The sequence below is a fragment of the Pempheris klunzingeri genome, chromosome 1 (genome assembly GCF_042242105.1).
Source record: "Pempheris klunzingeri isolate RE-2024b chromosome 1, fPemKlu1.hap1, whole genome shotgun sequence".
NCBI classification, from domain to species: Eukaryota; Metazoa; Chordata; class Actinopteri; order Acropomatiformes; family Pempheridae; genus Pempheris; species Pempheris klunzingeri.
This window is the reverse complement of record NC_092012.1, coordinates 6,269,539-6,285,931: the sequence shown is the minus strand read 5'-3', so window position 1 is coordinate 6,285,931 and position 16,393 is coordinate 6,269,539. Positions and strand designations below refer to the sequence as shown.

The window sequence follows — 16,393 nt, the reverse complement described above, 5'->3', positions numbered from 1 at the left end:
CGTCCTCATCTGCCTTCTTGGCTGTGTGGTTGAGGTGGGGATGTAGGGATGTTTATTGACTTTTTTTCATGAAACTTCAGGTAGTATTAATTGGCCCGGAGAGAGAGAGAGAGAGAGAGAGATAGATAGAGATATAGATATACATATATATATATATATATATATATATATATATATATATACACACACACACACACACATACAGTAAAGGATTTGTTTGGCCATGTTGGCTTTGGGTTCATCAATATTAAAATTTAAAATCCTTGAAAATCCAGTTAAGTTCATTTTCAGTTCATTTAAATCGAATTGGCTTTATATATTTTTAGATTTTTGGGATTCATGAAACTTCTTCATGGCACAATCTGATTCAAAATGCACGGAACTTTCAGACATTTCATGCCCCAGCAGCCACTTTCTAGATATGTTTGACTTAAAAATGGAAAATAAACACCAGTGGCTATCAGACCTTTAATACATACCTGCAGTGTTTGTGAACATAAACAAACCCTTTAACCTTGAAGGGAAAGGCAGTCATGTTGAGTGAACAGTGCAGTGCATTTTCCATTTAAACAAAGCGTTTGCTGTGGCAGCCACAGAGGATATTACCTTGTCAATAATGATAACCTGCACTCACACTGCTTTAAAGTTTGGATAAAAATGTAGAAAAATGAAATGCATCTACATTTGTACATAAAGACACTGCTAAAAATGCTGTCATACAGCAAACACATGGACTATTCACTGTATTTGCATTAATTAATCAATCCGTCATATCAGTTGTGGTTACGTGCTGTTTTTTTTTTTTTTTTTCGAGCATTACATTCACTTTAGTTTCCTTTTAGATTTTAAAATGTCCCAGTTTTTATTTCTTGCTGCCACTGGAGGTCGCCAAAGTTTGAATTTGTCCTGTGCAGCTTACCTTAACACTAATTCCTGTGGTTCATTGAGTTTTAACAGCAGATGAAGCCACAGCCACAGCCAAGCATCATTTTCACCATGTGGAGTGATTACTGCAAAGACTGAAACACACTCTGCCTCTTTAATACTGTGGTTCACAGGACAGGGGTCTTTTGGAGAGGTGTGGAATACTTTATGAAAAAAAAAGAACAATTTAGTATGACTTAGATTAATAAAGAATATAGTTAAATATCATCTCTTTCCATGTGTTGTATAAAATATTGAATGATCTCTCTCTCAAATCAATATCTAAGTAATAAATTGGAGGGAAACAAACTCTAACTAGTACTGTGGCTACTTTGTAAAGTAGTAATAGTGAGCAAGAAGTGTTGGCTGAACTGTTTTGCTCCACACTGTGGCTCTGGATGTTTTCCTGCCACGCTGTCTCTGGGTGCGGTACAGTCTGACTCAGTGTCCAGCTTTGGTAGCCTTCCCTTTCTAAATTAAATCTAAATTAGACAGGCTGTTAGATTGATGGGTTTGGCATGGTGACAAATTTGTGTTGCAGCGCTGCACCATCTGCTGACTCGTCATTGTGATGTCTCACTGATTTTCTTTTCTTTGACTGTTCCCTCAGATGATACTTGTGACAGTTCGGGTAGTCTATTGTGTCTGTGGGCTTAAGGATTCACTTGATGCTTCATAATTTCTCATGATTTAAATTGGATGATTGCTCTGCAGAGTTTATGTCCAGCCTCTCAAAAAGCATTCAAATGATTTTGTCCAAAGATATTAGATTTACTTTTAGAAAGGCTCTATTCTGTATTGACATCTTTGCTTGTCTATTAGTCTTGCAGATTAATTGTCTTTCAATCGACTAATCGATCAGTTGACTCTTTGCTGCAGCTGTAGCTAAGTTGATATTTTTATCGAACCTGTTGCAGTAGCAGTGACAGCCCTGGATTACTGACCTCAGCAGCTCCTCCTCATTCACAATGATCTTGCAGCGTGAACTGATTCAAGATAAGATTATCTTGTACGGCAGCGTTGGGTCGTTTTTTATCACTTCACGTTCAGCCATTGAAAGTCATTAATTTCAGGCTCCTCTTTCGTCACTTTGAAGCCGACTTAGCTGATAAATAATTTAAGCCTCTTTTTCACTCTCAGTTTTTGTCTCCTGGCAGAGATCCGACTCTTATCATGTGCTCTTCTCCCAGTTGGCAGGGGGCGTTGTGATGGCGGTGGGTGTTTGGACCTTGGTTGAGAAGAGCGACTACATCAGCCTTCTCTCCTCCAAGACCTACGCTGCCTCCGCCTACATACTGGTCCTGGCTGGAGCCATCGTCATGGTAACAGGCGTGCTGGGCTGCTGTGCCACCTTCAAGGAGCAGAGGAGGCTACTGCGAGTGGTAAGAGATCACGTCAGGGTGGAGAGATAATAGAAGCTGCACACAGCACAGTGCAAATCGTGTGTACTGTGCAACTTAAACAAAACAGACCTAACTGTAGGATGGTAATAATGTGCTATTAATGCATCGTTGTATTAATATTTTATATAATTCTCATTTTATTAGATTTTGTTTCCTGTCACCACCACAGCTCATTAGAGGACAACTTTATTTTTATGATGAATTGTTGTTTGAGTTGAGGCTCTTGAAAATGTGGGGTACAAACAACATAAAAGGGAAGAGCAAGAAATGTTGATTTTAGTCAGTGCCAATGATTTGGAAAGGAACCCTGATGCTAAAAATGTAATAAGAAGAAGAACAGGATAAACTACCCCAGCAATACTCACCAGTGATAATAAAAAATGGATGTCAGTCTTTAGTTTTTGAGCAAATATAGTGAACTCCTGTGCACACATAGTGCAAGACAACAAACAAATATTAGATATTTAGATAATTAGATAATTAAGATATTTTAATATACACAAAATATCAAATACCAAGACAAGCTAGAAATAATAATTAATAATTAGTCTTACCGCTCAATAGTCGAATAGTCTCATGGAATATACGTCTTTTCAAACTTTGTCCCTACTGGCCACCATAGTCCAACACCTGCCAAGTTACAAAACAAAAGAAAACACTGGTTTTGTGTTATTCTGCTGGGCACGAAGCAGTCACTTGCACACTGGCAAACTTTCTGTCCTGTCTCCAGCCAGATGGCTGACGAGCACCTTGCTGGAAGAAACAAAACACTTCTCACATGTGGTGATACTGAGCAGATGTGAAGACTCACAAATTGTCATCAGAAGTGAATGATATAATCTGACAGAGTCATGCTTTGCACAGAATATCACTGAAAACAGACAGGACTGCTTATTCTTCAGCAGGATGTACATCAGTTTGTTCGCTCACTAAGAATATTGTTGGTGTGTGATCAGATTTTGTTTTTCAACTCTAGAATAGGCCCAAAAGTAAAAGCGGGACACAATATATGACTTCCAGAAGTAATAGTTTGTTAGAAGGACATTGTGGTGCCACACACACACACACACACACACACACACACACACACACATCACCAGAGCCAACCAAGGCCAGGGTGTCAGTCCTGATTGCGTTCAGTTCAGACAAAACTAAAACTTTGTGCTGCAGGAGCGTGAGTGCCCATATTTGATTTGACACACTCTGTACACAGCGCAGGGTTTTGCCAACAGAAACACCTGCATGACACTAGAACCGTCCCAAAATACAAACACGCGGACTCACCGTACTGTTCGCACACGCGTGCACAAACACACACTCCTCAGGCCCTCATCTGCACATTCCTATATGATAAATGAATGCATGTACACCACTGAAGGCCCAGCTCAAGTGTTTGTGTCATACAATCTTTGCAAGAACACGCGTCATTCACTTGTCCCCGCAGACGAGTCCACAAGAGGTCGGCACAGCCTGATCTTTTCAGCTTGAGACGAGGCAGATGGCAAAATACAGCTACTTCCCACCAGGTGTATTCACATGTAGCATTCATGAAGGGACAAAAGGGACAAGGATACCATGTAGAACAAAGTTACAGCCCACGGAATTAATTACCTTTTTTAACTTTTCACATAAAAAAAAAGAAGAACAATGGATTTTGGATCAATCAAGTATCTTTTTTCAAACGAGATATTCGCACGTCTAACTATCTCAGATACAAGTGGGTTTGAAAATATCACATCCGTCTTGAAAGAAGAGGATCCCAGAAGGTCTAGTGGGACCGAAACGTCGGTATTATCAATAAATCATACGTCAGTGCTTATTTCATACTTGTAATGACTGAAATGTCTTAAAAACATACTTGCGTACCCCCATGTAACCTTCTTGAACAGCTGTATTTATAACTGCAAAAATGAAAACGGCAGTCGTAAAATAAAATATTCAGTGAAGGACGGGGAAGGGAAGTAATTTTTTTTATAAACTTTTTTTTAAGAGTAAAATGGCAAAACCAGTTTAATTAGATTTGAAACTAGATATCCTGCTTGTCGGATGAGTGGGAATCTTGAAAGACAGACACAAGATTATATATTTTATTTTGTGTTGGATAGAAATGATTTATAAGGAATTGTCTCAGTCGTGGCTACAGGTTCCCAGACCAACCAATGTTTTATTTAGTTATTTTTTGAGGCTTACAAAATAAAAGATGTGTGTGCAATAAATGAAGTCCCCACTCTGTCCAGATTATTTGATCTATAACCCAGCACTTGTGGGTAAATCAGGACGTGTGCTACGCCTTCCCTCCTGCGGGTTGTGTTGTCTTGAAACGCGCAGCGCATCCTGAGGAGCAGAGATTAGGGCGATGAATCACAGTGAAGAAATGAACTTGTCGGCAAGGAGAGATGCCACCAAGATTGTTAAAGAGGGAGAACATAAGGGTGAGGTGGTGGTGGTGGGGGGAGAGAGGTAAAGTAATTGTTTTCCTGTATGTGGAAAGTGCCTGGTACCTGCTGAGCGTACGTTAGAGCAGCAGCGACTGGCAACACTATCCTGAAATGTAAAGGTCACCAAGTACCAGAAAAAAGCTGATACAGCCATAGCATCACCAGGATATAAACTAGCTGCAGTTGCCTTTTGATTAAAAAGGAGGCCATAGCAGTGTTTCTTTAAGGCTGTTAGTGAGGTTTGTAGAAGACAAAAGTATGAGAGAGGTCAGTAAGACGAAGAGAAAAAGAGGAAAACTCTCCCACGGGAAGAGGGGTGTGGTGTGTGTGTGTGTGTGTGCGTCTGCAAACACACAGCTTCATTGTTTGGTAGGAGAAAAGCGACAGAACAATGTAATGACTCAGGGAGAGGAGGGAGAGACTTTTTCCTTCCAAATGACACGAGCCAAATGGAAAGCAGTTCTAACAGAGGCTGGATCCACCTGTGGAGAAACTGACTTCATGCAATTTGACCGGACATATTACAAGTCTGAGTGTGTCTCAGTCTGCTCTCTGCTCCTCTCCTTAGTTCTCTCTCTCTACATGTCTTTTTCACTCTATCTATTAGTCTTTTCTCTACCTTCTTTGTGTCTTTCTTTATGTATCTCTCTCTGCGCCTCTCCCATTTTATCTAAAAGGTTTATCTGCATTAAAGTTACAGTTTACATTTGTTCTAATTATAACTGTTCAATAACAATTCATCAATTGGATCATTTAGTCTAGGAAGAAAAGTGTTAAAAAATCACATTTCCAGGTTGACATTTTCACTTCACTTGTTTTTCTCTAACAGTCCAAAACCAGTCCAAGAAATAAGCGTATAATTATATGAAAAAAGAGGAAAGCATTTTCTATCTCTAATTTCAGTCATCATACTACAGATAAGTTGTCAAAAGCGAGGTTTCAATAATATCATAAAGAGACCCAGTGCTTTACAATAGGTCATTTGTATAATATGATTATGGTATGTAGGAATTAAGTGTCAAAATAAAGAAAATGTTAATAAGTAAAAATGTATGACTGCAAGTGATTACAGTTTTTCATTCTCAGTTAAGCTGCTGATGTGTTTGAGACTTTTTGTCTCTAAGTGTCTCTCAGCATTTTATTTATGAGAGCGCAGGCCGGCAGAGCTGTAAGAGGAAGCAAAGGCTGAAGGGATCTCTGCTTCGTAGCTCACTTCTGTCAGACTGCTCAGCTCGCTGCCCTGCCATGACTTAGTTATGATTATCGCTCACGAAGAGCGAGCGGTTGTTCAGCTGCACGACAGAGTTTCTTAGAACGAACTTTTAGGTTTCAACAAGAGCTAGATGGCAACTTATGGCTACAGCGGTCAGTGGTTATTACAACACAAGTCTTTAATTAATTTGCATATGGTGTTGAATAACGTAAACATAGCCAGGTTGGTTGACATGTTTGTGTCTGTAGATAACTGTGAATTTAAAGAAGTGCATTGTTTTCCAAAGGTAGTCTAGGTTGTATGGTCTACAACAAAATGTTCACACTTAGTTTGAAATCTGTGCACACCTTCTGTGTGTGTGTGTGTGTGTGTGTGTGTGTGTGTGAGTGAGTGAGTGTGTGTCTGTGTTTTATAAATGCATAGTGCATCTTGAAGAACTGAGATCACAACCATGAATCACAGAGAAGGAATGAACCCGTCAGGAGGGGGGAGAAAGAACCAAAAGATGAAGAACATAATGAAGCTCTGTGCGTGCGTGTGCGTGTGTGTGTGTGTGTGTGTGTGTGTGTGCCACGCTGACTTTAAAAAGAAAAAAGATGCAAATTGATGGAATGACATATTGTCCCTACATCTTGGAAGAATTAGCACTTTTAACTCGTTAGAGCTCTTTGTCTTCATCCAAAATCTTTTGTTTATGAAATACAAAACGTCCATAAAACTCCGGCTGACGCCTCTCGTGTTTATTCTACCATGAATCTAACGAATAGTCTTATTTATTTCTTTTCCAACATCATTCAACTACATCGGCTTGCAGTGATGGATTGTGTGCAGTGTTTCCTATTGGTCTTCAACTATTTGCAGTTTGTGAGACCACAATTAAATCTCATATCATACGTAGTTGTATTTACAACCAGTGGGCTGATGTGAACAATAGCAAACAGTATGTTCTAGTAGAGTATACATTAAATCCAGCAAGACTTAATATGGTGCATTTGTCTTTAGCACCTGTTTAGAGGATCTGATGTGGAGCTGAAACTATTAAATTGATTAGTAGATGGACAGAAAATTTGGTCATTGTGTTAAGAAACAACCTGCTTCACTCCCAGTCAGACACCAGGCACAAGTTAATAGTTTGATAATCACCAGCTGCTGGATGCAAGTTAATAGTGTGCTGCATCAAGTTGAAGTTGGTTTGCAGTTCAGATCGATGTGTGTGTGTGTGTGTGTGTATGTGGCCAGAGTCCACCATACAGCCAACAGGTCAGAGGACGACTTCTTTCAAAAACCAGCACGTGTCCAACTGTTATCTGTCTGATTAAAGTCACCTTCAGCGTGACTCTGAACTCCCGCTCGCCCAGTATTTGTAAAGGCAGCAGTACACTTCTAATGAAGTCCGAAACAGAAACACAGTCAAACACGGAGCTGCATACAGATGTGTATATCCCCGATCGCAGTTCCGTGTTGTTCCTCTATGTATACTGATGAAGGAGGAGAGAAGTACAAAAACTCTGTAGCACAGCTGCTCTGAAAGAGGGACACAAAAGGCCAAAGAAACTGTTATAAAATATTTTCTAACATCCTCAACACGAGATGTCTGAGTTTACCATGAGATGTGAGGTATTTTGAAGTTTAGCCAGGAAGCCTACGCGCCGCATGCTGTAGAGTTTGAAGCCACTGCAGAGCTTTAAAAAAAAAAAAAAAAAGGCTTTTGTACATATGAACCTGCTGAGAGTCAGTTTTGCAGTAATTACACTGTGCCCTTAAATCGCCCGGGAGAAGAATTGCTGCTCCGACGTAAAATGAGTGTGTGAAGAGAAAGAGTGTCTGGGATCATAAGGAGTCCTCAAGAGTCAGTCAGTAATTCAGCTGCCTCAGTCTCTACAGCAAACAACAGGCTCTCTGTCACACCCTGTACACTTCACTGTCCGTGTGGGATCAGTCTGGGAAGCATGCTTTTGTGTGTGTGTGTGTGTGTGTGTGTGTGTGTGTGTGTGTGTGTGTAAAAGAAAGCGTAGGCAAAGACACAGACAGCATGTATGGTATACTCATAAAAATGTTGCTTTCTTTTGTCCTTTTTTCCAGCTAGAACTGTTGCAGCTCACTGACCCGATCCTACTCTGTATTAAATAAAACATTTTATTTGATTATTCATTATCCATTCATTCATTCATTCATTATCATTTTGAAAGTTCTTCATTTGCAGGAAGGTATTTATTTTTATGATACATTAGTACACACCACCCGTCTCATGCTCTTCAGCTACCATCCCTAAAACCATTTTCTGCCTGTCAGATGTTGAAATTTTGAGGCCCTGGATATCAGTTTTTGAGGGAGAAAATAAATTTGTTCTCACATGATGGATAAAAATCCCTGTTAAGAATACTTCAGTTGTTGTGACACTTCTGAGTTGTGACATTTCCTGAGGCAAAATATTTTACAGTTGAACTATTAACTAACATGGCAGTAATAGTACATTGAAGAAAACATCACATTAAATGGAAAACTGTACTGGAAATGTAATTATTGTTAATAAATACAGATTAAAAATGGTTGCAGCAAAGCATATTATATTGAAGTGTACTTACGTTGAGCATATCTAAGATAAACTAGCATTGGCAGATAATATTAGCCTGTTCAAGCTTCAGGACCAGTGATATGTATGGAACAGCTGGCAAAACTTGAGCCAACTTGCTTTGTGTAAAGGTAACATGCTCAATAATTATAGTTGAATCAGCTTAGCTGAAATTGAAAACTTGAAATTAATGATTGTGAGAATTTTGAGTCTTGACATAAAGCATTCGCTCTGTTTACGGTCATAGATCTGAAGGGTCAAACTAAACAATTAAGTTTAATTTGACTTTGTGTATGAACTTGTGTGTATCTACGTTTGTTTCCATGCTTTTTAAACCAACACCACGGCATCAAAATGCATCTTGGAGTCTGCTTCACATTCAGGCTCAGAGCCACTCAGAGATCTAATCAGCCCAAGCTATCAAATCAAATACCAAGTCCACTTTACCGGGCTGATTTTCTCTCTCTGATAGCAGCTAGCCAGAGGAATTTGGGTCAAGGTTTTGGTCCGATAATATCTCTTCTTGTGTTTAATTCTGAAGGAACTTGGCATGAAAAGCAGACCTTCCCTCAAACTCCCATGGGCCTGGTCACGAATCAGATGCCGACGATAAACTCTGAACAGCAAACCTCACTTAAAGGAACGGAGCGTGAGATGTGCCACTGAGCAATGACTCAAAGTCTGGCAGTTTCAAGGTTCAGCAAGCCAGCAAAAGAGCTGAACATGAATAGAAAATTACGAGAAAGCACAGAGGAGTTTTACTTCAATTTGCCTTTAATTTAACTTTAACTTTAATTTCTGTCATCTGCTGTGAGGCCTCATTTTAATGGGCTGGCACAGTTGTGCTTGTGATGTGCACTATTACAAGTTTATAAGTTACACCTGCACAGTGTAATTCAACCCAGAGCATCAACCCAAATTCACACGCTTGAAGGTGAAAGAATATCAGATACACCTATCTGTTGTCGTCTTCTCTTACATTCATTCATTCTCTCATCAATCATCGCCTTTATGCTCGTTAATTAAACGTTTTACTGTCCTGCCGCATGCCACACTTGAAGTTTAAGGCGTTTTCGCATTAGCGCTTCTTCATCGGACTGTGGTTCGTTGTCCCACTTGGTGCGAATCGTTTGAGCAGGTGTGAACGCAGTCATCGCACTTGGGTACAGACCAAATGCGATCTTGATACCGTCCCAAACGAACCCTGGAGCCCTTCGTTTGTAGTGGGGATGTGATCCAACCAAACCCCCATGCGCAAATTGAGCCAAATGGCATAACAATGCTTCTCTGGCAATATGAATAGATAAATATGCTCTAGTCAAGAACAGAGGACCTTCTTCCTGTATGTACGTTCTTGCGTGGTTTGTAGGGATGCATTTTCCACTATTTTGATAACTAATACTTAAATGGCCAGAGCATAGCCTCTATATGCACCACCACCTTTCTAGCAGTGCTGCATGTGTGACTTTAAATGCTTCCCCTTCAGATCTGTAAGCCACCTGTCGCTTCATTGCATTACCATCCACTAACTGCATTTTCTTCTCCTCCTCCCCAGTACTTTGTCCTGCTGTTGTGTATCTTCCTGTTGGAGATCCTGGCTGGCGTCCTGGCTTACATCTACTACCAGCAGGTAATCCCGCACTTGGGCCAAAGAAAACTCCTTTCAAATATATTTTACAGTGCCCCCTGGGATTAGTATGGTAGGCTGTAAGTGTGGAATGATAGAGGAGCAAGGACAGAAATTGGAAAGCTAGATATTAATTTCAAATGACAATAGTCTTTTTAAATCAGACACAGAGGTTAGGATTTATTTTACATAATAAAATAGCAATTTAAGTTAATTGCGTTGATGGATTACAAAAATCAGAGAATCTGTCAGGGAGAGTGTCATTGGTGGACTCAAGTTGACAATTTGTTCACAATACTGAAAATCATCATCTGATACTAAAACCTGATGCTTAGGAGTGTAGCAGCCATGATGCACTCTGCCAAAAGACCAGTAAAACCTGCTTGGCACACGTTTTATGCCTCTCATTCTGAGCATGTAGCCAAAAGCGTTGTAATAAAACACAGACGACTGTTTCAGTTCCCATGTGCTGCACTGTATTTGTAACCGCAACAAAACCAGCATGATGAATGAGATTTCAAGGAGCAAATATAAGACGGGCCATTAAAAAAACAAATATCAGACTGACCGCATTACTTGTGGTACATTTAGTCCAAATGGAATGAAAAACGCCTCCAGTGGTGCACATAACAAATCACTGCACTGTGCCAGAATCATTTAAACGCATTCTGTTATGATTTTAAACTGAACTACACTCAGATAGAGCAGTGCTCACTTATTTTACCTTCCCGCCACAAACAAAGAAGTGAGTAAAGAGAGTAAAAACACTATTTAGCACCCCAAAATGTGTACTTAATGCACACAGCTCTCCTTACAAGTGATTGTTTTCTTCTACTTTCTTATCTCGTGCTGTAGTTTCAGTGTAAAAACTAAACTTACTCTGACAGTTTCCCGCGGCACACTTCAGCTCTAACAGTGTAGAGTTATACTGACTGCACGCCCAGCAGTTTTTTTTTTTCCTCGTGTAATATTAACGTGACATTGCTCTCCACCAGCATCAGTCCCACCCCGACTGGTCTTAAAGCCTGGTGGCTTGTAGCTCAGCAACAGGACTTTTCTCAGTCTGCAGGGGCACTGCTATCATTATAACTGCCTCATTCATAATACACAACTCATCTGAACACGAGCAGTAGCTGAGCTCCATGGCTCTCTCCTGCTTCCTCAATCTTTTGAAGTGAGTACAGGAGACCGAGCTTCTTACATGAGTTAAGTTTTGCTCACATCTCTAAAGCCACTCTCCCTCTATCCTCCCTCCCTTATTACTAGTCCTCATTTTTCTCTCTGGTAATTAGTTTCGGGAAGAGTACATTTGCTTTTTTATTTCATGCTGCCAAACACCTTATGGAAACTCACTCGCAAACACACTCGCAAACATGCGAAGTGAAAAGCTGTTGAGTCTAATAGGAGCCACATTGACCACGTGAATTAGGCAGAACGCTCATGGAGTGCCTGCTGCAACACTTTGCTTCCTGTATAACCAATGACACTGGCTGTAAGTAGTGCATTATGGGCCACAGAGATCACAGAGAGGTCTTCTGTTTATATATTTTTCTTAAATTAAACTACCGATATATTGGAAATAACTTTCACTCTCTGTTTGGGGACTTGATCACCCTCTCAGCATTTATTTTTCCAGTAACTTCAACTTTCTTACATAGTGTTCTGTAGTTCTCTGGCACAGCCGCTCCTCGCTCGGGTCCGAATATCTTAACACGTTCAATGTCGCCATCCCGTTTGTCCGATCAGTTCTACAAGCCCCACCCTGCTCCACTTAGTTGAAGAGGTTTTACATTTAATACTATATAAAAAATGGGACATCTTTGTGTCACAGAAGCCTCCACTGGATATTAAATCTAAAAACAGCTCAGCTTGTGGCTGTAAAATCCTAAATCTAATTTTAAATGTTAATTGTAAATGAACTGAGATTAACATTAAGCTTCATCAGGCACTTGATTAACATACAAGTTAAGCCCAGATGTGTCTGTAGCACAAAGCAAACTATTTAACTATATGTGAATTATTATTTACAATCAGATTCATAGTTCAGATATTTAATAACTTTGTTTTGTAGTTTTACGGACAATGTCTGCTTTAAATCCTTCTTTTCCTCAACAGTATGAACTCAGTACTCATACCAGTATACAGCAGAAAATATACCCATTAATAGCATTTTCACTTTGCAACTTTAAAATATAAAAGATATTAAACACCAACAATGAAAAAGAAAATGATTGGCTTTAGGCAGTTCTTGTAGATGTACATGTCACACAATTACATGTCAACATCTGCAAACTGCTGCTGCTGCTGCTGTTACTTTTCCTGTGAATAAGTGGTCTGTGTTTGACTTCAGACCTGTGGGTCTGCGGTTGATTGAACCTGAATAGGTGGCTGAACTCATGTTTGCATTTATTTGTATATGTAGAATTCAATGCAGTGCCTTGTAATGTTGTTCACTCCCACACCGACTGTTTCTACTTATTGAGCCATTTTTTAATCTTTATAAATCTGCAGTTTGCACTTCCCTGCTGTAGCGTTTCCCACACTGTCAACAGGTGAAAGGAAAAGATAACCCCCCCCCCACCAACACATCTCCCATTTCCTTGTCCTCCTTTCCTCTTCCTCTTTGTCTTCACCTCCTGTTTCTCATCTCTCTGCCCTCCCTTCCTCTCTCTTCATCATTCATTCCCTTGATATCTCCTTCACGCTTTGATTTACAGTGGTTTCCCAGCTGGCTTGTTGCCATAGAAACTGAGCCCCCCAGACCTCCCGCTCCTCCAGCGAGCGTTTTCTGCCACTGGTCTAGAGAACAAAAAAAACACTTCCTCTGCCTTCGCCCCGGCTTCGTCTGCTCCTCTGTTGTTAGAGCTGCTGTCCATGACGTGTGCCATCAAGAGAGCGTTTACATGCGGTGCACTATAAATCTCATCGGTAGCAAAGCCAACAGTTGCAACTAATTTATCACTCGGTCATGGGATTGATGTGTTGCTGTGTCGTGTGCTGCAAGTCCTTATGTGTGTCTGTGTGTCTGAGCAGTTGAATGAGGAGCTGAAGCTGAACCTGAAGGAGACCATGACCAAGAAGTATCAACAGAAAACCCATGAGCAAATCACCAGGGCCGTGGACAAGCTGCAGCAGGAAGTAGGTGTCTGCGCGTCAGTGTGGACAGATGGATGGACGCAACTACCAATTTTATCATTTTGATCTTAATTTTAACACACAAGTGTGTATGATGTACTGAGGTGGCTGTTTGCCTCTGCACCAACATTTTATAAGTGACCCAGAGCTTCTAAGCAAAAGTCACATGGACTCACATGTGGCGTGTTGATTGGACAGCGTTTTGGTAACCTATCATCCCATCAGATTAGAGATTTTGGTGATGAGGGCGAGTCAAAACAAATCCGATTCCAGTCCCTCTGACTTCAGCTAAGCATGATGGACTTGTCTGTGCCCTCTGCTGTAATTTACCCTCTCTTTTGCTTATACCAGTTGACAGCACATGAAGGGGTGGATAAATCTGAGTAGCAGTTAAGACTGGTTCAGTTTTTGTGCTCAGTTTTTTAAGAATATGAGACACCCCGAGCTGTCAGATGTCAACATTTATTCTTTGCTCTAAACTTTTTATTTTCTGTATTTTCTAATACCTAGTTTGGGCTTGCATTCTTACATTCTCACAGTTCGGGAAGTACATTTATTTGGATTCTTAGTGAGAGATGCAGCCAGCAGCTGGTTAGCTTAGCTTAACTTTAAGACTGGAAAAAGGGAAAGCACTAGCCTGGCTCCGTTTGGAGGTAACAAAATTCACCTACCAGCACATCTAAAACTCACTAATTAACACATTATATCTTTTTTGTTCAACCGGTCCAAAACACAAACCATATGATTGGGAGTATTTGTCTTTCAACCACTGCTCCTGCCCAAGAAGTAGTCTGGGCCAGGCTTGCTGTTTACCCATTTCCAGTTTTTATGTTAAGCTAAGATAACTAGCTGATCTCCGTAGCTTCATATTTACCACACAGATATTGGAGTAGTATCGATCCCATATAATTATGTGTAAGAAAGTGATAAAGCCTATTTCCCCAAATGTTAAACCATTCCTTTAGCAATGCTTTGCTTGTCTTTGCTTTAGTGATGAGCAGTTTTGAATATTTCATCTGTTGGTGTAAAGCTTTTAATGTTTCATGATGATGTGACACTTCTTTGCTACCATCAGAATTCCCCTCTAAGGATAGAGCGTGTCTTTTCCTCTGTCTCCCGTCAGTTCAAGTGCTGTGGCAGCAACAGTTCATCCGACTGGGCTGAGAGCGTCTGGATTCTCTCCAGAGACTCGAACGGCAGAATGGTGCCTGACAGCTGCTGTAAGACTCCCACTGAGCTCTGCGGCCACAGGGACCACCCATCCAACATCTACAAGGTGGAGGTGAGAGGATGAAGGGTGCTTGGGGGGAGTCAAGGGGTTTGACTTTTCAGTGCGGGAGGCTAAATCAGTATTTCTGTCTTGTCTCAGCATGTGAAGTCTGAGACTGTGTGGTGGAAGAGTGGCAGAGAAAGAGGAGCCGTCATATCCGAAGCGTGTACATAACATTTGTTTGCAGCGAGACTCCAGCAGCACTCCCACATCAACTGATGCAACATAAAGACACACTTCTTTGTTTTTCATTTAGGGTGGCTGCATCACGAAGCTGGAGAAATTCATCCTGGACCATCTGAAGATCATTGGAGCGGTGGGTGTCGGGATTGCCTGTGTACAGGTGAGCAAAGAACTCGCAACAATTTGCTTACACACAAACAGAGACGAAATAAATGTATATCCATGGAGGCTGCAGTTTTGCGAAATTATGTTTTCCTTCTTTCCATCCAATCCCCAGATCATAGGGATGGTGTTTACATGCTGCCTATATCGAAGTTTAAAGGCAGAGCCGTACTAGGAGAAGCAGAAGAAGAAAAGTGTGTGAGTGAGGGAGGTAACTTCATCACCACATGCCGTACTCAAATAGCCCATAGGTTCTTTTCTTTGCCTTACACATAGGGGAAGGAAAATTTGGCAAGGGATCAAATTGCACATCTGAGGATCTCATTTTGGTAAACAAAGAGTGGAAAAACACTACAAGGTTTCTTGAAGTAATTAGGCACTGAAATTGCAGCCTCAGCAACATCTTCAGGATCACAGCGCTGTGAGAAAGAACCTCTGAGAGAAACTGATGGGAATTTGAACACAGATTGTGTAAATTAGCACGACACAACCTTCTTGGGAGTCGAACATTGCAGTTTTCTTCCACTCCGATCCCCTCGATGTACATTTATGTTTGTCGACCAGGTGCTACGCCCGAGAGTGGCATAAAGATCAGTGGAGTAAAACTGGTACTTGGCAGGAAATGTTAATCCTGGTCGCAGCAGCTCCCCTTTCCCAGCAGCGTGGTTTAACAAGCCTACCTCTGGGGCCCTCCCCCACTGCAACAGCATTTTGTTTCCACGCTAACTAGCCAGTCATGCATTTTGAATATGTGTTCGATAGTGGCCTTTCCAACTTTTGTAACTGTTAGTTTTTATATTTTGTAAATGATTATTTTCTGTAACATTTGAGGGGCTTTCTTCTGAGCTACGAGGCTTTACAGCCTGATGTGTCTTCATAGTGACCTGTCAGTGTTTTTGAGCATGTTTTTAATCATCTCAGCCACCTTAAAGACCTGCTGGGAAGGACACCAGAGCAAAGGAACACAAGGTAGTGCCTTCCTCAACAGCATATCTGTGCCTCTTGACACAGCATTTTAGCCCAGTGTGAGTGGCTGATGATGATGATGAAGTGATTGTGTTAATGATAAACACAAGCTGTGCCGCAACTATTGCTCATAAGAAAGTGCCTCGTGTTTGTGATTTTACCGTCGTCTTTTTTTATACAAGGGATTTATCCACTGATGCCAAAGTTGTCAACAGTAACTTTGTGTAAGGACCTACTGTAGCTCTCCCAGCCTAATTCACTCATGTACTGATGTCTATCCTCTTACACTGTTTTCATGAATGAAGATTTTTGTTTACTTTTCTATAGACCGTATATATATTATGGTATTTAACAGACACGTGATAGGAAAACGTTATCACTCACTTTTAGCAAAGATCTTTCCCTGTGTGCCTCAAAGACAACACTGAACTAATCTGCTGTATTTCTCTTTGTGATAATCCAGGAATGATTTTAGTTTGAATAAACACTGATCGACAATA

The 16,393-nt window shown here is 40.7% G+C and overlaps 1 protein-coding gene across 1 annotated transcript in view; it reads left to right on the top strand.

Annotated features, from left to right (window-relative positions):
• The window catches only part of LOC139224372 (CD151 antigen-like), a 23,392-nt gene extending 6,999 nt beyond the window's left edge, over positions 1-16,393 (top strand). The window contains exons 3-8 of the mRNA XM_070855997.1: positions 2,115-2,306; positions 10,106-10,180; positions 13,211-13,315; positions 14,436-14,594; positions 14,839-14,925; positions 15,043-16,393. Coding sequence (XP_070712098.1) covers positions 2,115-2,306; positions 10,106-10,180; positions 13,211-13,315; positions 14,436-14,594; positions 14,839-14,925; positions 15,043-15,102 — 678 coding nt within the window. The 3' untranslated portion in view covers positions 15,103-16,393. The remainder of the gene's footprint in view (positions 1-2,114; positions 2,307-10,105; positions 10,181-13,210; positions 13,316-14,435; positions 14,595-14,838; positions 14,926-15,042) is intronic.